Genomic DNA, 24,351 nt, shown 5'->3' on the forward strand with positions numbered 1-24,351 from the left:
AGCGTTTGCGCTGTCAAGCGGTTGATTGGCTGTGTGGACGACACGCGGACTGAAATTCACCACTTCTTATTTCAGATTAAAGGCTCTGGTTTCTTCTACACCTTCTACAGAATATATCTGAACCCGATATTGAGGGTGTATAATTTTAATTTGCTCCAGTGTAACATCATTTTAGCGGGAAATTGCAAGTTCCCGCGGCTCTCTGGTTGTTGGCATAGTTGTTTAGCCTGACTCTCGCCAGACCCTTGTAGTTCCGCCATGCTCCACCAGAGGCGTTTCGCTGAGCTCCACACAAGGGTCTGGACGCGAGGGCAATCCAAACCCCTGCCAGTGCTCAAAAAATTAGCAACCAATCAGGAGCGCCGAAGCGAGTGTTTGATTCCATGGAGGTATTATAAGAACTGGAGAGAGGGACTAAGTCCCGCCCCCATTCATTTCAATGGCCGATGCTAGGCTAGCTACTTCAGCCAAAAAAGTTTGAAATTGGCCGCAGCCATCTTTGATAAAATGGCGTTCCATGGGTGTCCATTTCCGTCACCAGCTAGAATGAGCCAATTAGGTTCCACGTTACAACGAGACAACATAGGTAAATCGTTGATGAAGATTGGAGAGTGAGAGAAGGTGTTCGTGAACGCGCTCCTATCGTTACAGGCGCAAATGTATTTAATTATTTGAGTTGGGATGGTGGTGGAGAAGTTTGCCCCTTGTCTCGAAATCCTATAATGTGATATTCATATGTCATGATATAATAAACATGGCGAGTCAATATTGAGCAAGAATTCACTTAGCATACACATAAATATGATCCCCACAGTAAATGCTTTGGACTGTAGCCGTTATGTGCGCAATAGGCTGTCTACCCGACGAAAATGACTCTTAATAAGTAGGCCCTAGACATGGGATGTAAGAAACGTGTGGATACCAGATATGCTATTTGTGCTGCACCCAGTGTGAATTTGCAGTTTAAACCTACATTTGTAGACAGACGAAATGAAGCCAACGCATATTATAGGCTTACCGGTAGAAGCGCGCATCCATGTGTTATGTTTCGAGCAGCATGCATTTTAAGTCTGCTGTCACTGTCGGAAACTTTTGCCGTTATCTACTGTAGGCTGTGACCCCCAACGCTGCCTTGTTATGAACTAGGCTACAGGTCTGCAGCTGAGCGTTTTAAAATAGTTTTCATAGCCTAGCCTACACGACAGCGAGTAGGTTAATAATTGGGTTTAGTTAGAGAATTTCTTCGCATTTCCTAGAATGTCTTATCATACCTTGCCAACGCATACATAGTCTAATGCAAATAATAGTAACCTATTAGAACGACATTTGCTTTTTTCTTTTATTCACAAAGCCTGGTATAATGATAATCCACAGGCATCAAGTATCGGTAACTTAATCCTAGTCGTCAGTCATTTTATTTATGTCTTCTAGAATGCGTTATCAACATGGACGCGCGAGGACGCTCGTACCGAAATCGAAACTCGTGCATGAGCTGAGACAGCTCGTGCATGAGCTGTCTCGTGCATGCGCTGGTGCCGGATATGGTACAACCATGGAACGCCATTTTTTCAAAGATGTCGGCGGCCAAATGACATGCTAACTGGCTGAAGCTAACCCTCCAAATCCTGACCCCCTGTTTGATTCAAATAACAATGGCGGCATGCAGCGAGGAGTCTAATTGTGCTGACATTGATTCTGCTATTTCAACCGTTTTGTCGAATATATTGAGTATTCATTCTTTAAAAGATTAACAGAGAATAGTTTTGAAGACATTTATTGGTGGCAAGGATGTTTTTACTCTTCTTCCGACCGGGTTTGGCAAGAGCTTGAAGAAGCCTAGCACGTCAGTCAAGATAACAGGCAAGTGGCTTATCAAATCACATGCGAGGATGTTTTACAAGGACCCGCCTTCATAAATACATCTCCTATAGAGCTCCCCAGTCCCGCCCACAGCCTTGTCCGGAAGTAAAAATCCAATACAATTTCTCCATTGACAATTGGAGAATAAGCCATAACATCGTAACCGTCCATGGTAGACTTAAAACCAGCTACGATGTGACTAAGCGATTATACCTGCTCATATAGATGTCAAAAGTTAATGGGGGCATCAACCTTGTTTTGAGAAAACAATGCTTTATTCACGATTTAACGAGAGAGTACTACACTACCTGACACCCTAACGTGTAAAACTGGTGAAAGCAGAGCCTTTGATTGGTAGAGATCGCCGTTGCCATGGCAATGCCAAACAAACTGTACTCAGCTTTTCCCGCGCCTATCGTCCAGCTTCGTCTCGCTGGAACGTCAAAACTTAAAATGGCTGCAGGGCTGATCAGGACCGATGTGTGGTCTTCCGAAAAATAACGGTTTTCTCATCTTGAAGGTTGAATTTACTCAATGGAAACGGTAGGAAGTAATCATCTTCTTTTCTCAGATTAATATGGAACCATGTTAAACTATCTTTAGGCTGCAAATGTTGGAAATGTGTGTACGTTTGCAAAGCATCCTGGGATTTGAGTTCTCTATCTCGGAATTTAAGATATGTACACAGTCTTGTACCTTTCGCTTTTTTTACATTTTCTGTTCATTTTTTCACTCGAAATTATAAGTTATATGCTTATGAGTCACATCGTAGCTGGTAGCCTAAGGCATGGTCTAAAACTCTTTATATCCGAATTTTTCCAGAAGTCAATGGGAGAAATGAATGAGAATTTTACTTCCGGACAAGCACCTCTCTCGGAGGAGGGGCGGGACTGGGGAGCTCTATCGAGAAGTCCCAGATCCTTGTGTGAAGCAGACAGCGAACTACAGGATCTGGCGAAAGTCAGGTTAATAGTTGTTGGCTAGTCTAGAAATCTAGACGCCCCTTAGCGGCAACAAATCTAATTTGCTGCCAGGGTAGCCTACTTGTAGGCCTAACCTGTGTCATTATCAGTTGGCAAAAATGTCACTGAAAAAAATGCACTTATCACCCACAACACTATCTGTAAGACATAAGAGGGGGCCCTACTAAGATGTCTGTCTGTCTGTCTGTCTGTCTGTTAACAAGATAACTCAAAAAGTAATGGATGGATTTCAATGACATTTTCAGGAAAGGTCAGACGTCATGACCCAATGGAAGAAACGATTAAATGTTGGGAGTGATCCGTAACACCGCCAGGATTCCGGAGCCGTTTATGTGTTTCACTTAGTGGTGTGGCATATGGTATGGCCTCGTGGTGGCGATCGGAATAGTTCAATTCCAAATGTATGACAACCTTGGAAGAACAATAGGGAGGGAAAGTGAAAACCAGCGCCCCACGTGGTTGCGTTCCTATCGAAGAGCAGCTCCAGACCGACTTTTCAAAAAAATACTACGCAGCTATACCAGCGATCTTATCCACCAAAAATATTTTTCAGTCTTCATACTATAATAATCTACTAACTGTGAAAAGATCAGACCCTATTTCGCCTTATTTTAAAAAAACGTAATTGCTCGTTTCATTTCATAAATGGACTACAACTTCAAGTGACGTGACACCCTTCCACGACGTTACTCGCCTAGCATGGTTTGTTTATTAGCCTGTTAGCTAGTTGGTTAGTCAGTAGACAATCACACTTACTGCCAGAGGGGTATTTCACAAAAGCAGAATTAAGACATCCAAGATAATCGATAAAGCCAGGTTTGACATAGCGTTCTCTAGTCATCCTTGCTAAACTCGTTTCACTAACGCCAATCCAGGATGAACAGGAGCGTCTATGTCAAGCCAGGTGTAAGTTATTCGGGATGTGTGCGCGTTCTCGTTTCTCCCCCAAATAACTCACGGTTGGAATAAAAAAGACGCAAAAAATAGCGTCTTGCACACAAAGTTAACAACCGCTTTTGATATAGACAACAACAAGGTAAAGTTTTACTTTTTTGGATGGGGAATCATGATTATTTCTGTTACATAGCGGGAGTAGGTGTGTCAGACCAACTGAATGCAAATTTACGTATGCACCCACGTGTGAGAGCTTCCTTGTCTCGGCACGCAACGTCATTAACGGGGCAGTCACACGCTTGCGTCCGCCAACGTATGCCTCATTTTGTCACATTTCCATAAATGCGAACTGATTGGTTTGTCAGTGTTCGAAAATTTGCATACACGGAATTTCATTGGCTGGCGCTTGCGCGATCCGTCAAAAGTTGAACATTTCTCAACTTTTTAGCGGAGGCAACGTATGCCAGGCAACGCATCGGACCCACAATTCAGTGCGGCATGAAATGAAGTGCAGCCAATGTAAAGTGAATGGGAAAACGACGGACGAACGTTGGTGGACGCAAGCGTGTGACTGCCCCGCTAGAAAGCGCTTGCCTCCGCAAAGATGCACAAAGTATATCTTTATTCTGTCTTTAAACCAAATTAGTTGAAAACACCTTCGAAATATGTCCCCTCCACTTCCAATCAACTACTACAGTAGGCTATTCATCAAACGTCAGTCAAAAAAAGATGCAAACAACGATTTTGTAATTAATTATAAGGCCACCATAATTTAAATGATATCTAAATGGTATTGGGCAGACATTCTGTTGTGTTTTGCGAGTAAATGCAAGTAGCAAATAGTATATAAATGGAATACAGCTCTTTCAAAAATCGCATGCAGGTCTGATTTGAATGACAGCTAGCTGAACCAATCAGATAATGTAATTACCATTAGAATTAACTTATCTTGGCTGTTAGCCTGGTCGGGAGCAGGCTAGCTTCAGAGAATAAATTCCCATGGCAACTTATGTAGCATCTCTTTTGTGAAACCGAGTCAAGGGTAAGTTCATCCAGGATAACCAAAAAATCCTGGCTTAATCCCTTATCTAGGTTTTGTGAAATACCCCTCAGCTCTTGTGTGAGTAGGAGCACAACACAAGTTATCCCAACATAAAGGTAATTACCACGCGGTTTACATCTGTTATTACAAAAATATGATAACCCAGTTAAGCAAATTGCCGTTTTGATCAGTTGGAGATGAAGCACCCAAACTGGTGACGTCAAATGCTACCGTAGCTAGCTACTGTAGTTCGTTATCACCATGTTACAAACAAACTCAAAACAATTAAACTGATCCTAAAAAATAAAGTATGACCACTCGAAGCAATAGAGCTGACCTACATGCATAGCATATTGAAGGCATTTAACTAACTTCCCATCGTGGGACGAGATATATTTTTTCTAAAAGAAAATCCCATCCCCTCCCGCTAGCCTCTAGGAACGCAACCACCAGATGGCGATGAGATTACTTTCCCTCCCTATACAGGCGGAGGTCTGCGCTCTCTGAGTGCTTTTCTAGTTTATTATTGTGGAGAGAATGTGCAGAACGGCGGTCATATTGTGTAGGCCTACCGCTATGCGGTAGCCTATCTAGTTATCATTTATATTATTGTACTGTATTGTTATTAACAGAAAGTGGTCATTTTTTAATGATGGTGTAGTAATGTGTCCGTGCAGATAGACATGACATACTAAACAAAAGAAAACACTGATCAAAACGAAAAACACAAACATGGGACAATGCCCAATAGCTAGGCCCTTACGTACCCATACACTGACCGAGACAATGCATCCTCTCACGGCAGAGGCCCATCTCCCGAATGAAGCGCCCAATACTCTTATATACTATTTAGGCCAGTCAATCTAGCTCAAAAAAGGGCCAAAACTTAAACTAATTGCAATAGTAATGGTTCATACTTTTTATTGATCCTTAAACCCTCCTGCATCACATATTAAAAATCTACCCATTTATATTTAGTGGAACATACTTTTATTCAAGGTCAAAGGTAGCAATTTCCAATGCATTTTGCCATTGAGATTTACTACAGGTGAAATGGGTAAAATTTTAAACTATAGATATCAAATTGAAACTTTCACAGTTGTTTACTCACATTAAGGCAAATATTTTTTGTATTGCAAGTTTTCTGAAATGTGATGTTTAGATATGCAAATGAGACCAGTTTTACTTAAATATGCAATAATTTGCATATATTTCTAGAAAACTAAATCTGAACAATAGGTACAGTCAACTTCAAAATAATTGCTGAATTTTGCTTCTATATTGGATACCAAAAGCCTATGCAAAGGGAATATTTGATATCACTTCATATCACCTCAGAAATGAGGAAATCAAGTCAAGTCAAAATCAATGCGTTTCAATGGAAGTACATTATAGAGCAAATGATTGTCAATGATATGGTATGATGGAAGTATCTCAGTGCATGCCAACTCACTTGATATGTTGTCTAAAGGTCAATATCTTCCTTATGTGACTTGGCATGTGACTTGAGATACTTCCATCATAACATATCATTGAAAATCATTTCTTCTATAATGTACTTCCATTGAAACGCATTGATTTCGACTTGACTTGATTTCTTCATTTCTGAGGTGATATGAAGTAATATCTAATATTCCCTTTGCATAGGCTTTTGGTATCCAATATAGAAGCAAAATGCAGCAATTATTTTGAAGCTGACTGTACCTATTGTTCAGATTTAGTTTTCTAGAAATATATGCAAATTATTGCATATTTAGGTAAAACTGGTCTCATTTGCATATCTAAACATCACATTTCAGAAAACTTGCAATACAAAAAAATCTTTGCCTTAATGTGAGTAAACAACTGTGAAAGTTTCAATTTGATATCTATAGTTTAAAATTTTACCCATTTCACCAGTAGTAAATCCCAATGGCAAAATGCATTGGAAATTGCTACCTTTGACATCGAAAAAAAGTATGTTCCACTAAATATAAACGGGTAGATTTTTGATATGTTAATTATATATACCTAGGGATCACAAAAAACTTGGAATGATTACTATTGCAATTAGTTATGGGTCAAACGCTAGATTGACTGGCCTAATTGGCGCGGACCAAACACAGCAAACAATCAATCAGCGCAACCCCATATCCTCATAGGCTAGATATAGGAGCGCACCACATTACTTGACCACATTCCTGTGCAATCATAACTCCTTGGCTACAGTCCCCCAAAATAACAAATAAAACAAAACTACAGAAACACCCCTGTCTCCATGAGCGCTTCCCTTATGGGAGCGCGCCCCGTCCCTTTAACTGGGTCTCACCTCCGACACTCTTGTTGCACCCCGGAAGACAGGTAGACATCAGGTAAGGTGGACAACATGCAATACAAAGACACAATACACAGACAAACATTGGCACAGTCGCAGCAGTTTCATTTAAGATGTTAAATTGTGCGCACACGAAACCCGCCACAACTACCCCGACATTATGCCTTGCATCAGCCGCTAATAGCCATGTTTAGCGCACGGCCTAACCACTATTCCTTCGCATATAGTTATTCTTTACTTTTCAACATATGCATTTCAACATTTATTTTCTTTATCTCCTGTATGTGTGAACTGTATGTAATGTCTGTTCAAGGGCAAACTCCGTTCCCATTGTTCTTACTGGCGGGAATGCGCCTGCTTGCGTGACAGACGCGGTGCGCTCTGTCACAGATGGATAAAAGTTATTTATACACTATTTTAGACTCAGTTGTTAGACTCAGTTGTTAAACTCAGATGTTGACATTCAGAAGAGCCCAGATGACTTCAAGATGCCCCTTATCAAGAGCATCCTGAGTGACCTTGAGGAGGAGATAAAATACTGCAGTGCTCCCATCTTCACACCCGGTCAGAGGTAGTGGCAGATGTTCTTCATTATGAAGACAGATTCCAGTGGCACTCCTTGCTATGGGTCCTCCATGAAACGTGCAAAACTGGCTATGGATGTTGGCCATGCAGTGCTCGGGAACTTCTCCTCACTTTTACCAATCTCAAGCCTACAAGCACAGTAGCCTACTCCCTTCCGGCTGCCGCTAGGATGACCCACTCCATTCATCGCAAGCTTGTGAAGGCCATGTATATACTGCTGATGACATGAAAAAGTTCTTGAGCACCAGCAATGTGACTGTAATGACTGCCATTATTGAAATGATGTCAGTGAAAGTTGCCAGACTTTTTCAGGGGTCTTTTCAAAGGCCTTCAGCACCACCATCCTTCCTGAGGCTTTTCCTGGTTGCAAGTGACTAGAGGAGTTAATCTACTGCTGCCCAGAAACTGGTGATTGGAGACAGTGGCCCTCATTTATCAACCGAGCGTAGAAACCAGCGTATATCTGAGCACAGAAACCATCTTACGACGAGGCTCACGTGTGATTCATCAAACTTTCGTATCACTCCAATTCTAGCGTAGGAATAAACGTGTGTTGATAAATGTGGCGGCTGGAAACAAGCGTAATTTAAATATCACACCCCTACTGTATATATGCTCGTTTTAATGGCAGGTGCATTATACGTCCAAAAGAGATCATTAGTGATCTCGAGCCACAGTGACGTCCAGCTGAACTTTGTTAATTTTGACAGCTAAGCTGTCATCAAGGAAGGCGGGAAACTAGAGCGATTTAAGCGCATCAGACTTTATTTTCGCAGAGAGAACACATCATACTATAAATACATTCATTACAAAACCATATGATACTGAAATTTGCCCTTTTAAAATAATTTAAAATATACAATTCAATGTATGCCGCCTGAAAAACTTGCGTACGCGAGTTCAGACTAGACGTGACATTTGAGCATATAGCACCGATCACGTTCACATTGATAAATGCCATACTTTGCGTGGAAACAAGCGTAGGCCTACGCCTGTTTTACGCCTGTTTTTGGTCGTACGCACGTTTCATAAATGAGGGCCAGTGACTTCACTCTTGGGACTTGATTGATGCAGATATGAGGAAAGTAGAGAATTTACATTTGAAGCTCATACTTGGCCACTGGTCGAGCATGTGGTAAACAGACTGTCCCTCTGGTGTCAGGGTCACCAAGAAGAAAGGTAAAGTGAATTGTTATTTCAATATGAATGAAGTGGTGTGTACGGTGAACTCCATCTGTAAGGACCTATTGACAATGTACTGCAACATCAAAACTCTCATGGAGGCGCAATAAGAACATGATGGTGTCCAGAGACATTGGCCGTCTGGTGTCTGTCCAAATTGAGACGATGTCATTACAGGAAAGACACACCACCTGTTGAGTTGTCACCTTGCCCTGACTTTGAACGTCTCATGTGGTGTAGATCATCTCAGTGCCTCTAGCAGATAAGGAAGACGTGATTCTTTGCCTTCAACTGGTGGACCAGATTAGTCTTCTCACCAAAGTGACTCTTTTCCAATCTCAGGAAACACATTCTCTTACCCGTAATCAGATACAACAGCTAGGTAAAATGGTGTACAATCAATAGTCCATCCCTTTCCCTTTGTGTGATGTTCAGGATCAGATACACACGTTTGTGATAGATAAACATTACAGCTGATTAGCACCATGATTGTAACAACTCAGCAGGATTATGTGACACTAATAACATCTCATGTGAGGAACTCAAGGAGTTGCCTACCTTAAAGGGATATTCCGCCATTTTTGGAAATACGCTCATTTTCCACCTCCCCTCGAGCAAAACAATCGATATTTACCTTGTTCCCGTTCATCCAGCCATTCTGTGAGTCTGGCGATACAACTTTTAGCTTCAGCCTAGCATAGATCATTGAATCGGATTAGACCATTAGCTTCTCGCCTGCTAGCTTCATGTTTAAAATTGACTAAGATTTCTGGTAATTTTCCCATTTAAAACGTGTCTCCTCTCAAGTTAGAAAGTGCAATAAGACCAACTGAAAATGAAACCTGGCATTTTTCTAGGCTGATTTGACATGGAACTACACTCTCATCTGGCGTAATAATCAAGGCAACTTGCAAACGTACCATAGGCGCAGTGATATCGTATGCAGCATCTGAAAATAGTCCCCATAGACAACAAGCAGTAGTAGTGCCAGTAGTTTGCAAGTTGCCTTGATTATTACGCCAGATGAGAGTGTAGTTCCATGTCAAATCAGCCTAGAAAAACGGCAGGTTTCATTTTCAGTTGGTCTTATTGCACTTTCTAACTTGAGAGGAGACACGATTTAAATGGGAAAATTACCAGAAATCTTAGTCACTTTTAAACATGAAGCTAGCAGGCGAGAAGCTAATGGTCTAATCCGATTCAATGATCTATGCTAGGCTGAAGCTAAAAGTTGTATCGCCAGACTCACAGAATGGCTGGATGAACGGGAACAAAGTAAATATCGATTGTTTTGCTCGAGGGGAGGTGGAAAATGAGCGTATTTCCAAAAATGGCGGAATATCCCTTTAAGTGCATTACTGCCACCTCCAGGTTTCTCTCTGATGAATCACCTACAGTGAAGCTACCTCCAGTGTTCACTCTTCCTAACACTTCACCTGTAGTGAAGCCTCCCAAGTTTTACTCTACCTGACATCTCAGCCACAGTGAAGCTGCCTCCTGGATTCAGCCTAGTTCATCACCTGTAGTGAAGCCTCCTCCTGGATTTGCAGTCGGACCACCTCCAGGATTCACTCTGTCTCCTGGATTTGCAGTCGGACCACCTCCAGGATTCACTCTGCCTCCTGGATTTGCAGTCAGACCACCTCCAGGATTCACTCTGCCTCCTGGATTTGCAGTCAGACCACCTCGGGAATTCACTTTGCCTCCAGGATTTCCTTCACTCGTAGTGAAGCCACCACCCGGGTTCCCTCTGTCTGATGCATCAAGTGCAGTGCTGCCACCTCCAGGATTTACACCTCCTGATATCTTACCTATAGTGAAGCCACCTCCAGGCTTCTCTGTATCTGTCGAATCACCTGTGGTCCCTATTGCAACATCTTCTGTCCGGCCACCTCCAGGGTTTGCTCTTCCTGATGCCTCACTGATAGTGAAGCAACCACAAGGGTTTGCCTTCCCTGCTCATCTGAAGTACGGCCACCTCCTGGATTTACTCTTCCTAATGCCTCAGTAGTAGTGAACCCACCCCCTGGATTTACTCTAATCAAGTCATCATCTCCACTGAAGCTGCCTCCTGGGCTTCTGCCCAGATGCGTCACCTGCAATACAGCTCCCATCTCTCAGCTGTGTGAGAGCTCGAGACCTGAATTTTGCTCAGAAGTTCCAGATTGGGAGATGGAGGATGAGGTTGAGGACATCGAAAACAATGATCAGGTATACCTTTCTAAAAGGTTTATGTGGTTGTGGTTATGACATTAACCATGCCCTGATTTAATTTTTTGTTGTGGATTAGCCCATGCATAGCTTTTGCCCGTCGAGCTTTTGCCCCTTTTTGCTATAGTGCGTGATGAGCAAAAGATACTTGTTCCACGGCTTAGTTTATGTATTTTCATTCACTCGTTTCACTAAATTTTTTGTCAATTTTCGCCGGACTTACATTTTCAAGAGAAACTACAGGATTGAAGTTTTCGCTTTTCGTTTTCGCTCATTTTGCTTGCATATTTCTCTGCAGAGCTTCCCCTGCAGCTTTAGCGTGTGTGTATAAATTGCAAATGTGGTTCTTCTCGTTCCTCACGTGTCTCACGAGACTTCCAGATGTAAACGAGGAGCGATCACTCCTTGGACAAACTGCAAGGCTGTAATATGCGAATAGGGACACCAGGGGCGGGAGGAAATATTACTGTTTTCGATAAAACTGGTCAGTCAAGCAAAACAACCATTTGTACGCGATTTTATATGAAAATGTTTAGGCCTGGGTCGGTACATGTATTCGTATTGAACCGATTTCGGTACGGGGGTCACGGTTCGGCACGCGCATTGCCACGCAGAATACTTCGGTACAGAAGTTTAATATTGCTCGCAAGAGTTTCCTTCAGGACCTATTTAGCTACTGCCACCTGTAAGCTCTGATTGGTCCGTGCGTGTAAACATGGCTATTGGTTGGTCTAGGCAAACAATCTCTGGTCTAGGTAGCAATCTCCACCTCTTAATACAAACTGTACTCTGTGGGAATTGGTAGCCTAACATTGTTCGTTTGATGTTGCGAGAGGGTGCTAACCATGGCGAGTGGCGAAGAGTTAGAAGACCCACCATCATCATTGAAGTCAATAGTGTGGGATAACTTCGGGTTCCCCGTGATATATAATAGCGATGGAGAGCGGGTGGTTGACAAAACAAGGACCGTCTGCCGTCGTTGTTCGACAGGTTTCAATATTACTCGAGTGGGAACACTTCAAACATGCTAGCACATATCAAGCGACACCACCCAGATATCCCTGTCACCGGGACGAGACGGAAGAAAACTGTTCAATTACGTCTCCCAAATGTCTTACAACGGCCCCTTGACACGAGTACATCCAGAGCAACTGCATACGTAAATTTGCATTCAGTTGGTCTGCCACACCTACTCCCGCTACGTAACAGAAATAATCATGATTCCCCATCCAAAAAAAGTAAAACTTTACCTCGTTGTTGTCTATATCAAAAGCGGTTGTTAACTTTGTGTGCAAGACGATATTGTTTGCGTCTTTTTTTATTCCAACCGTGAGTTATTTGGGGGAGAAACGAGAACGCGCACACATCCCGAATAACTTACACCTTGTGCAACGTCATTAAGAAAGCACTTCGCAACCGCAAAGATGCACACAGTATAACTATATATCTTAATTTGTCTTAAAAGCCGAATTAGTTGAAAACACCTTCGAAAAATGCCTACAGTAGGCTATTCATCAAACATCCATATGGTATTATGCAGACATTCTGCTATGTTTTGCGAGTAAATGCAAGTAGCAAATAATATATAAATGGAATACAGCTCTTTGAAAAAATCGCATGGAGGTCTGATTTGAATGACAGCTAGCAGAACCAATCAGATAATGTAAACCATTAGAATTAACTTAGCTTGGCTGTTAGCCTGGTCGGGAGCAGGCTAGCTTCCAAGTATAAATTCCATGGTAACTTATATGTGATCTCTTCTGTGAAACCAAATCAAGGCTATGTTCATCCAGGATAACCCAAGCCTGTCTAAATTCCCTAAATCTGTGTACAAGAAAGGGCAAAGCAGACTCTATTTCCTGAGAAAGCTCAGGTCTTTCAATGTGTGCAGGAAAATGTTGCAAATGTTTTATCAGAGTGTTGTCGCAAGTGCAATTTTAAATAATAAAAAGCTGCATTTGAGGATAAAAAGCTGCCTTTTGATCATGTTTTTTTTCCTGCACTGTACCGAAAATGTACCGAACCGTAGGGTCCAAAACCGAGGTACGTACCGAACCGTGACATTTTTGTACCGATCCACCCCTAAAAATGTTGCATAGGGTCTCTTTAAAGGCCGTTCACACCAAGAACGATAACTATAAAAGCTTTTTAAAAAAAGTCTGTTCTCATGTTAGTAAATGTGATGCCAAAAATGTGATGGGTTCTGATTGTCCTTTAGCTTTTTATCATTCTCAAAAGCGCTCTTAAAGTGATCCCCAACAATTTCTTTCTTCATGTTGTTATCGTATACTTTGTGTGTGAACGTCGTCATTCATATTTGTTAGTTATCGTTATAGTTATTGTTCTTGGTGTGGACGGCCCTTTTGGCAGTTTATCCTATTCAATCATTTTATTCAGGTTTTTTTTTATGATGGCTTAAACACTACAATCAAAAGTATTCAGCAACATGTTAAATGTTCCGGATGAGAAGCCAGGCAAGCTTATGGATTGATTTTGTTGTTTTGGTGCAATTGAGCACACACTGATGTGGCAATTCACTTGTGTGGCTCCTCTTTTGATACTCACATTTTCGGTGGCAGCCATCTGAACCCAGTGCCACCTTTACTTCAACACACAAGTAGCCCAGTGGAACTAATTACAGCGGTGTGTGAACCACAGGTCTGTTACCAGGGAGAAGTGTTTGGTGCTTCGTATCCCTTGCCCCCAGTGGTAAATATCAAACTCTTCTCTTCACTTGAATTCTTCCTGTTTAACTATACACACACACACACACACACACACAGTGGGCCACAACATTTTTCCGGGATGTCATATACATTTGCCACTACAAAATGGATTCCTATAGGAGTAGATCTTTTTTGCATGTTAAATGAAGTGGTTCAGGCCATCTGCAGTTGTTGTGAACCATTCCTTGGTGTCTGTTCTCCAGGGTCCCTGTTGCTCTCAAAAGACCTTTCAGATCATCATCTGTGACCTAAGTATAAGCCTGCAAGTAACAGAGTAACCTGGGTATACCAATGTGTCTTGCACATAATGATATCATTTGCATTTATGTTTTATTTACTTTGGAGATGTTCCAGTATGCATTTAATTAGTCATTAGTCATTAGTCAAGGTCTTTACTTTAGTTAATTAATTAACTTTTTAACATTAATCTACTTTTGTTATTTTTTCCTACTGCCTTGCATTGAAGAAAAAAGTAGACAGGTGAGTGAGCACACGCTCAGACAATAAGCAGGAGGGCCTTCTGACTGGATCAGCGAATCACAATTCAGGGAATGCACCTGTCAGTGCAGAGCAAGGAGATTGGTCAAACCATGGTAGCGACACCTGAGCTCAGAGGTGTACATGTAAACCAAGACCTTCAGAAAGGCGGCCACCCTGCTTGAAGACTTCACAAAGTGTTGCCTGTTGCTGATCCACAAAAGGATCTGTCCAAAAATAATCTTCTAATCTGTTTCATGTGTTAAAATTGCATCAAGCTGAGTCTGTAACGCCTGACAAACTTGTCTAACTGAAGCAAGGAGGGGACGAAGATAACTCATCGACTGCAACGTCACCGACAGCACAATGATAGCTCTTGTCCAAGGCTATGAAAATCAGACCTAAGGAGGGAAAAGGGTAAAGTACTGTACATGTTTTTGGAATCTATGTAGCATACATCATTTCATTGATAACTGCAAAGACTGGGTCTTTTCTGCTGGAGATGGTCTGAATGTGGCTAAATTAAACTTTTACTGCTAAATGAAAGGATAGTATAAAGAAAAACACAGATGCACGTATAGGCTATTTCAACATTGTTATGGAGATGATTATGGATGCATGTAGCAATTCTCTGTTTGGGCTTTAAAAAAAAAAAAAAACCCCAATTGAGGATACGTGTATATAGGCTACTGTATGTGTATGGTTTAGATGAAGGAAAGATGATTTAGAGTGAAGTTAAATGAGGTGACAAATTAGTTTATATAAAAAATTAAGGAGGGAAAGATTTAGCATGCATTACTGTTGTTTTCATGTTTCATGCTGACAAAGCTGACACTAGTCTCTCCAATTAAAGCAGATGTGTTCATGAAGCTTGGCAACTATTACCTAGGCAACATTAAGTGGCAAGTCTCCAGAGTCAGCTCTAAGGGAAACTACCTCACCTTTAGTTGTGTAACTTAGAGTTGCCCTCCTCAAGTGATGACTCATCTTGATTTATCAGGGTACCATTGAGAATAGAAATGTATTAGAGCAGAAATATGAAATAGACAAAGTAAAGAATCTGGGTCCAATGTCAGCTTTGTAACTGTCCTTTTCCCTTGTTCAGAGGTCTCAAATGCTGTTTCAGAGGGTGCAGTGGGATTCCTGTGTGTCTACAGTTACAGCTGGTGTCCCCCAAGGTGGGCTATTTCCCCCATTGCCCATTGCATCAGCCTGCTTCCACATCTTCCTCCTTCATGTTATTATGTTACGCTTACAATATCAGAGCTAGTGAACTTCTACCTGCTGAGAGGGCCTTGGATTCTGTCTGGATGCAGTCAGAAATTCTCATGGACAATGAATGAATGAAGAGCTGTGCTGTCCCACTTTACTAGAGCTAGAGTTGTAAGTGTTTATCAGATTGACAGAGCTTTTCTAACTCTTGTTCTATTTATGTAGGCCTTAAACTGTGAAACTATTTTTTACCATTTAAAAATGAATCTCTTATTAATCTAATTTATACATTTTTAATTAAAAAAAAACTTAAAAAATGTTCAGCTCCTGAAGTAGGAATCAGCTTGTTGTTGAGTCATGCATAATACTTCAGCTCCGCAGTCAATATACAGTACATTTTGTTAACTGAAGCCAGGTAGGCGGGGCCACTTCAGTCAAGGAGTGTGCACAATGTTAAGCAAAGAGGTTTATGGCCTTCAAATGGTTGCTTCGAGGGGCATTTCCAAATATCACATTCATATGGGATGGCAATCTTCATCTTACAAGGCAGTCTTGGATGTCCTTGCTCTCTCTAATACTGCCTGGTAACGATGAGGATAACCCTCCACCAGCATCATATCTTCAGTGTACTTATGGAAGCATTTTTACATCCAACTCTGAGTCAACTCAAACTAAACTACTTGAGATCAAGGCCATTTGAAAGTATGATGCTGTTTACAGAACTTAACAGAACATATTTAATGGACTAAATAAAATTCTTGCTTGATTTTAGAAAGTTGTTACATGTGTCAAGTACTTCAAGTTTCAATAAGGCTCAAGGTCAAGGTGATGCATTTTAATACCTTTATTACATTGTTTTGCTGCTTCAATTGCTTCAAAGACAGTTGAAAACAGTAGCTCTCAGAGTGCATCTTACCCGACGGTGTTGGGCTGTTCCCAGGTGATCTAACACTGTCTGGTAATGATGTTCTCAGGGTGTATATATGACAACATAAAACTCTTAAGAAATGAATGGCATTCTTTTCTATAATTCATTAAAGGTAACAGTAAACATGCTTGACTTCAAGGGCAAATGTGTGTAGCCTATACGCATGCCAACAAGGTTCTACATTGGACAACAGAAGAGACAAAAGCAGAAAACATCTGATCAACCCAGTCACTCTGCACCAGCCCTTTGTTTGCTACCCTTTTGTGTTATGATTCAGCACTACTCCTCCTATTCTGTTCTGAATACTGGTTTGAGTATACTGTCACCTATACTCAAAACTCTTTTGCGCACCCCCACATACAGCTGAATACTTGTACTGACTAGGCGAGGAGCTCAGCACCTGAGTGGCACAATTGTGAGGCTAAACTAATAGTGCTTTCATTATTTAATTTCTCTGTAAACCGTAATACTACATTTTCTGATTCTCTCTCTGAGTGTGTCTGGAAAGTAGGCCTACAACATAAATGTGTCCCAGTCAGGAAAGACTGTCACTACTGTAGGTTTTAATGTGTATGATATGCTAAATATCTGAAAATAAATACTCAATGTTTTAATACCATTGCCTATTGTGGTGATACATTGTATGAAAACTACTGAACTTCAAAAGCAATTTATGAAACAGTTGATTGAAATATCAGATGTAGGCTGTAGTGGACTAGTGGATATAACCCATACGGAACCACTATGTCCTTGCTTGATTTGCATATTTGTAGCCCAGAATTAGTTAACTTTCATGACACTCAGTTCCATTGTACATTGTATGAATTAGATATTTGAGATTAAGACTCTAATAAGTGTGTGTGTGTGTGTGTGTGTGTGTGTGTGTGTGTGTGTGTGTGTGTGAGAGAGAGAGAGAGAGAGAGTGTGTGTGTGTGTGGTGTTTGGATAGGATTCAGCCTCAAAGTGCCTTGTAGCCAATCATGTGTGAAAAATGGCCCTATCTGTATTTCGCTTAGGCTAAATACAACCTCGAATGTGTCACATCCTGCAATAGGCCTAAAACACCGTTGATGGAATATTGTCTGTGAATAACCTCAAAAGAAATTACTGTCAGTTTCTATCCCATGGAGTAGTCATCTAATTAGGCATTTAGCAAAGGGAATTACTGTAAAGCATCTGGAGAAATGAGACGAGAGAGGCACTGCACAGTGTTCATAAAAATTGAGACTCATGAGTGCTACAACATATTTAGCCTGCATTCTATAAGTAGCCTTTTTCCCTATAGCCTAATCTTTATGTGTGACAATAAACAGTTAAAAATGTAGGCTAAATATAAAACTAAAAGCTATAAGACCTGTGGCATAATTGAATGCTCTAAGGCCTACGCAATCAAAGTTGCGTAAATGGGGGTAAAATGCAGTTCTATGTCTATGTAAAATGTGTGTAGCGCATCTTCAGCATGTTTACGGGAGACGTTGGGATTGCTTTCAGATGCAGGAACACTGTGCGTTTCTTTTAGGTCTATGTGTGCGCTTCATGCAGTCCAAACATCCAATACAGTAGGTGGCAGTAGTTTGCTATTCTTAGCATTTGCCATTGTGAAAATACAGGAAGTGTGCTGTCGATGCGGTAAATGTGAATCCAACGTTTTTTATCCTTTGGAGATATTGTTGTTTTTGAAATGGCAGGAATACCACCAGATTCATGGCAGCCTCCGACAGTTTCTTTGGAGACAACGTAAGCTGACTTGGTGTTTGTCTTAATGAATGAAAGAAAGAATGAATGAATGAATAACTAAATGAATGAATGACGACAGTGTAGCCTACTGGGTAGCAAGGTAACATTAACATTAACTTAAACTAAACGCCAACAGCATCATCATTGTTAACGTTAGGCCTACCTTAGCTATAACTTAAGTTGCAGTATCATATTTATTTTAACTTTAGCCTACCAGTTTACATAACGTTGTGGCTATTTGAGACTTCAATTTGTCTCGTGGTAGGCTATGCCTTATGCTACAATGAAACCACTTGCTGGATATGACCCACTTTTTAAAGTATATAAAGTATTGTATCGTGTCTTAATTTCAGAATGGGAACTATTGTGGTTGAACTTTACTGGAAGCATGCTCCGAAAACTTGCAAGAACTTTGCAGAGCTGAGTAGAAGAGGATATTACAACACTACAAAGTTCCATCGCATCATCAAAGATTTCATGGTACAAGGTGGAGATCCAACTGGAACAGGTGAGGTATCCTATCTTTTGTGAACAGTCCGGTGCGTTTCCCGAAAGCATCGTAAGCCTAAGATGATCGTAAAGTCCCTCTTACGACCGTCTTAAGGTTTTCCGACTGTTTCCCGAAACCATCCTAACTTAAGAGCATCGTGAAAACACTCGTAGATCTACGAGTGCTCCAGAGTTCTAAGGCTATGCCTCAGTGGAGTCACCAGCAGGATATGCAGGGGGATTACAACTAAGAATATAATGATCCAACTTAGGCCTACGTTACCATTCTTTATTGTATTTACTTGTGATGATTCAGATTTTAGCGTGCAAAATAGCATTCATTCAATGGACATAATGATGTTATTAAAACCGGACAAAAATAGGCTACAAACAAGTTATGAAACGACACGAGACCTTTTTTTTATTAGGCTTATGAGGTAAAAACAGAGAAAGGAATATGTGGCTATAGTCTGTGCTGCGTCAAAATCTAAGCCTATAGGCTATGTTATTTAAGCCTACACATTTCCTCATTTTGTTATCAACCTCTTTATTCAAACATCTGCTTAAGTGACACCTCGAAACATTATTGCACAGGCAGCACACCTTGCTCTCACAAGCAGGTTAGCAAAGAACTGGCATGAATGATGTAGGAGTAAACTAGCCGAAGCCTAATATGTTACAGCCTATCTTCCAACAAACATAAAAACGGGGCAACAATCTAATAATAAAAAGTATGTATGCGTGTGGTTTAAGGCTACTTGGAATGCTTACATGCAGATGTCAAAGGTTTTCTATTTTCGTATTGATGTTAATTAATGTATAGATCCGAAATTCAGACGGTGGCTTAGCTGTGACGTGCAGTCATCTGACATCACCATCAAATTAGGGGATATTTCAGAACTGTTATCGTGGACAGCTCCCCGAAGAGCAGTGCACGCGCGTCCACGCTACGAGCATGTCCGGGAAACAGTCGGCAAAACAAAACGATCGATCATAAGATGAATCGTAGAAAACCCTCGTAAGAGTGTCTATCCATCGTTATCGGGAAACGTACCCCAGGCAATCTGTAAGACAATTTCACCCAATCCAAGACTAACCACAACAACGTTTATTGTTCTATCACGTTCATGAAACCTTCCCAAATCACATACCAGAAGTCCATGACAATCCAAGTAGTGGAACATTTCGGTCAAAGGGCAAAAACTGTAGCCTATCTTTGGCAGTTTTACTGAACTTGCATAGTATGCCTACACTGGACATGTGAAAATTAGGCCTATGCACATTGCACAGTTAGGAGCCCTGAACGTTTTCAGATATAAAACTATGATTAAAACAAAAGCAAAAAAAACCTCTAATGGCCGCTGAGAAAACCAGGGTCATATTGAAAATATCTTGGTCCAAAAAAACTCAGCACCAACATACACTTATGGACATGGACTAGACAGGGTGAAGGGAATGCCGGGTTTGCTAAGGCCTCTGGGTTTGCTTTTTTAAAGGCCACCAAGTGGTGCTCTCTCATTGTCCAAGTCATCTAAGCGTGTCTGTGGCCTGTCATGGTAAAGAAACAACTTTGAGCTCACAGGAGGCTATGTGATCGTTAGTAAACGGAATGCTATAGGGCTCGGGATCATGACGTGAAAACTTCGCGGGCACAGCCATATTGGCAGCCTCACTCCTTAGTTTACTATGGACTTAGGCTACTCCCGCCTATTAGTGTGTTCCTGATACTTAGTTGTTGCCTTCTTGGTAGTATGTTGCTGTGTAGAGGAGTGTAACAGCGCAACCCACGATCGCAAGAGGAAAAGAATCGCTAATACTATATTTCTGCTTCTTGTCTTCTGCATCTGAATGAATGGATATTACGTTCGGTGCGCTACCAATATGGTGGCAATATTCCTAGAATGCAAGGTGTGTTCCTGAGCCCTATTGAGAATGTACCAGTCAGAGATGGCTGGAGAATGCGGGAGTCAGCGAAAGTTCTTTCAATGGCGGGTACCGAAAATAAGTTGTTTCTTTGAATTGAATTGAATTAGCTCCACACTACAATAACTCTAGGGGGAGCTCTATAGTCACCCAAAATACCTGAAACTGCATAGTATACCTTTAACATATTCCCACCAACAGGTTTTTCATGGACTTTTACTATGGTGTTTAGGGCATGAATTGAAAGAAAAACGGATTATGTTTCAATTGGTTTTGAGTCAGACCTTATTTTGCCTCGACTTTCAGGCTAGGCTCCAATCAGCCTTGGAGGGTGCTTTAGCTTTGGGTGATTCTTCATTTTTTCTACACTGAAAACCTTTGTCAAAAAAAGTCTGTCAGGTAGCCTAAATTGTTCATTTTATTTTGATCCATAGTGAGATGCAGTTATTCTGATTAGGTTAATTTTGTTGTGGCACAGCTAAACCATATTTCTAAATGGGTGAAATGTTTTCGTAGGTCGTGGAGGTGCATCAGTATATGGCAAACAGTTTGAAGATGAATTGCACCCAGAGCTGAAATTCACAGGTAAGTTGGTAAATTGCCTCAAGGTTGCCTACTGTACCTTTCCCTAGATTCCCTAGATTTTTGCCTTAACTCTAGTCTTTTAGGACAACTCTGGAATGTCTCTAAGCTGTATGCTGAGGGCCTCCAGATTTGTGTATTTTCCACTAGGATACCAGCCTCTTTGCCAAATCAACAGATGGGTGAATACATAACCTCCTTGGCAAAGGAATGGTTGAAATTATTATTATTTTTTAATCTCATTACCTATGGCTGAAAATGATGGTTTCGATACCGATACTTAGTCAAAGACTCTTTGCCAAATCAACAGGTGGGTGAATACATAACCTCCTTGGCGAAGGGTCTGAGTGGTGTGTGTAATTGATTGCCTTGTCACTTTAAAAATATATATATGTGTGGGTAATTAGCCTTCGGTCTCATGGTTTTGTGGATGCAATTAGTTATGTTTTCTGTTTGGGCTGTTCGATTTTGCCCAAAAACGAAATCCCAATTTTCGATTACGATTATTTTGTAAAATGACAAAAGGCAAGAAATTATTTAAAATATGCTGTTTTTTAGTATCAATATTAATACAATTAAGTATTGTGACATTTTTGATTTCAGGGTATCGCAATGCTTTTGTAGTATCGGTGCATCGTGCAACACTACAGCCATGGCGCCATCAATGCTATTCTTGCTCATGCCATATACAGTAGCTTAACTCTAATATCTGTGTTTTTAATAAATTGGACATATATTCTCATGTATTTGAGTGAAGCAAAAACAAGGGCATAGAAAGCCTTGCACTGCCACAGAGTGTTTTTAGGAATATTGTAGGTCCCAGGATTGTTATTAATTGTAGATTGTCTGATACTTATTTTTCGACAAGGAGCTGGTATCCTGGCCATGGCAAATGCAGGTCCTGATACCAACGGCAGCCAGTTTTTCCTGACCCTGGGTCCAACGCAGTGGCTGGATGGGAAGCACACAATATTCGGCCGTGTGTGCCAAGGCATGGGAGTCGTCAATAGGATTGGTATGGTGGAAACCAACTCACAAGATCGTCCTGCAGATGACATCAAAATACTGAGAATGACTTTGCCAAACTGACTAAAGCAAACTTCAAATATTTTTTTTCTTTTTGTGTTCATAATCAAGGCAAATTTGTAATAAAACATCTGTGGAACTTTTATATAATCTTTGGATATGATTTATTGTAATATTTTAGAATTTAGGTAATTAGATCCACCCAAGCCACTTTTGCCAAAAGTTATATATAGTTATAGAAATCAAATTGCCATTTTGGTAGTAGCCAAGTGAAGATGCCAGGGAATGTGTTTTTATTTTGTCAGGATAACAGTGAGTGATCAGATCAGTGGGGCAGTGTTGTCCCTTCTCAGAACAGGGTGTTCTTTGTAGGTACAGACTAGACCACAGAGTTGTGCTGTAGAGCTAGCCTGGGATTTGGGATAATTCATACTACAGTGCACATGACTCATGCGAAGGGAAACGCAGGCCAATACTGGCTCTTGCCAACTAATAGCGTAAAAGCAACCACCGGCAGGAAGTAAACAAGATATGGAGAAGGGGTTTTTTTTAAGCTTTAACTTGACATTGAACTTTTGTAATCACTGTGAGCTATAACAATGTGCAACCAAAGTAGGGCACATTAAAACATCTTACCACAATGAGACAGGTGTTTTTGTCATTGCCAGTTCTGCTCCATTTATTGCAACATGTAATGTGAGTTAATATATAGATCATAGACTCTGACACCTGTTAGGGATGTAACAGATCTGCTGAGTTCCCAGCATGGGGTCTCCCATAGCACCTGCCTGGAATGTGCTCACTTCTTTGCTTCCTTGATGTGAAGTGAGGATACCGCTGTAAATCTGTCCTGAATAAACACGCTGTGAAAAAGCATTGGACTGCATGGACTAGGTGTCATTGAGGTTGGCCTTTGTCATGGTTCTTACAGGAGAGAGTCAGCAAAGTTGGTGTAAGCTTTTGTTTGTTTGTTTGTTTCTTTAACATTTCTTTGTTGTCATTGATGAACATTAACAGGCAATTTTAGCAGTACAAGAAATCAAAATCGCCTGAGATTGGGCCTCATTTCGCACATGCTGGCTACATATACATGGATATGAAATTACTCTGCACAGTTGGGTTGGTGTTTTATGATTTTTTGATAAAGTTGTTTTGTTACTATTTTTGGACATCCATGCAGTGAATACTAAAAGGCCATCATCATATTGGAAATGCCACTGCGTGCAGGCAATGCTCATGTGACTGGAAATAGTCACGACATGTCTATATTAGAACACAGAGTATATCTTGTAGCTGTGTGCACTGAACACTCCACACTTCTACATTTATAGTCCTTTTAGAATTATCCTTCAAGTTATTTCATCATTAATGATTCCATAATAGAGAAAATGTGTGTACTTGTGGGACAATTAAAGCTACCCTTACACCAGAAGACTTCGACAAGATTTGGGAAAGATTCTTGAAAGACGGTAGTCTGAATGAGAGGCATTAGTTAAAAGACTCCAATATTTCAAGAGTCTTTTCCAAAGTCTTCTGATGTGAAGATTCATAAGTGGATCTTCAATCCAGATCGCTGTCACAGAATTGAAATAAGCCTGGTCTGGTCTTTGCTCTAAGGCAGTTAGCTTTTCAGCTGTTTTTTTCCATTCAGTTTTGCAACTTGGGGCACGTGCGGTGGAATGTGATGTAATATGCTTCTAGTGAGACACTTCAATGAGATGGATTAATCTGCACAGTGCCCCTTTTAACCTCTGTTAAAACTATTCATTGCTTCTTGAATTTTCCTTTTTGTCTTCTGGATAGTGGCCAAAACCTTGGGTTTTGTAACTCCTGAAAGGCCACTTACACAAGTTCTTGTCTTTCTGCCAGGGGAGGGTTTATATCATCCAAAATTTAGTTATCTGATGGAGAAACTTGACTGGAATATCCACTGGTGAGGCAGGTTACATTATCAAAATCTTTTTTTGGCTGAGCTGAAAAATCTTTTGTGTGCTAAAAAAAGGTGGAAGGAATAACAAATAAACTAAAAAAAAGCAATAGTCTGCTTGAGCAAGCCCACTAATCAACTTCACTGCATTTTTGTGAAATTAAAAAAAGTGTGCTCACTCAACTATATTACACCTACAGGAGCAGACACAGTTGAGCAAGCACACTTTGCAGTTCCTCGGAGATGATGTCTG

General features: G+C 40.9%; 1 protein-coding gene across 1 annotated transcript; it reads left to right on the plus strand.

Annotated features, from left to right (window-relative positions):
- The first annotated feature begins 17,996 nt into the window (after positions 1-17,996).
- ppil1 (peptidylprolyl isomerase (cyclophilin)-like 1) lies at positions 17,997-22,815 on the plus strand. The gene is made up of 4 exons (XM_062544896.1): positions 17,997-18,151; positions 18,505-18,659; positions 21,080-21,148; positions 22,014-22,815. The coding sequence occupies exons 1-4, from the start codon at positions 18,096-18,098 to the stop codon at positions 22,232-22,234; spliced, it is 501 nt and encodes a 166-aa protein (XP_062400880.1). The 5' UTR covers positions 17,997-18,095; the 3' UTR covers positions 22,235-22,815.
- Positions 22,816-24,351: the final 1,536 nt, after the last annotated feature.

The sequence above is a fragment of the Sardina pilchardus genome, chromosome 9 (assembly GCF_963854185.1).
Source record: "Sardina pilchardus chromosome 9, fSarPil1.1, whole genome shotgun sequence".
NCBI lineage: Eukaryota > Metazoa > Chordata > Actinopteri > Clupeiformes > Clupeidae > Sardina > Sardina pilchardus.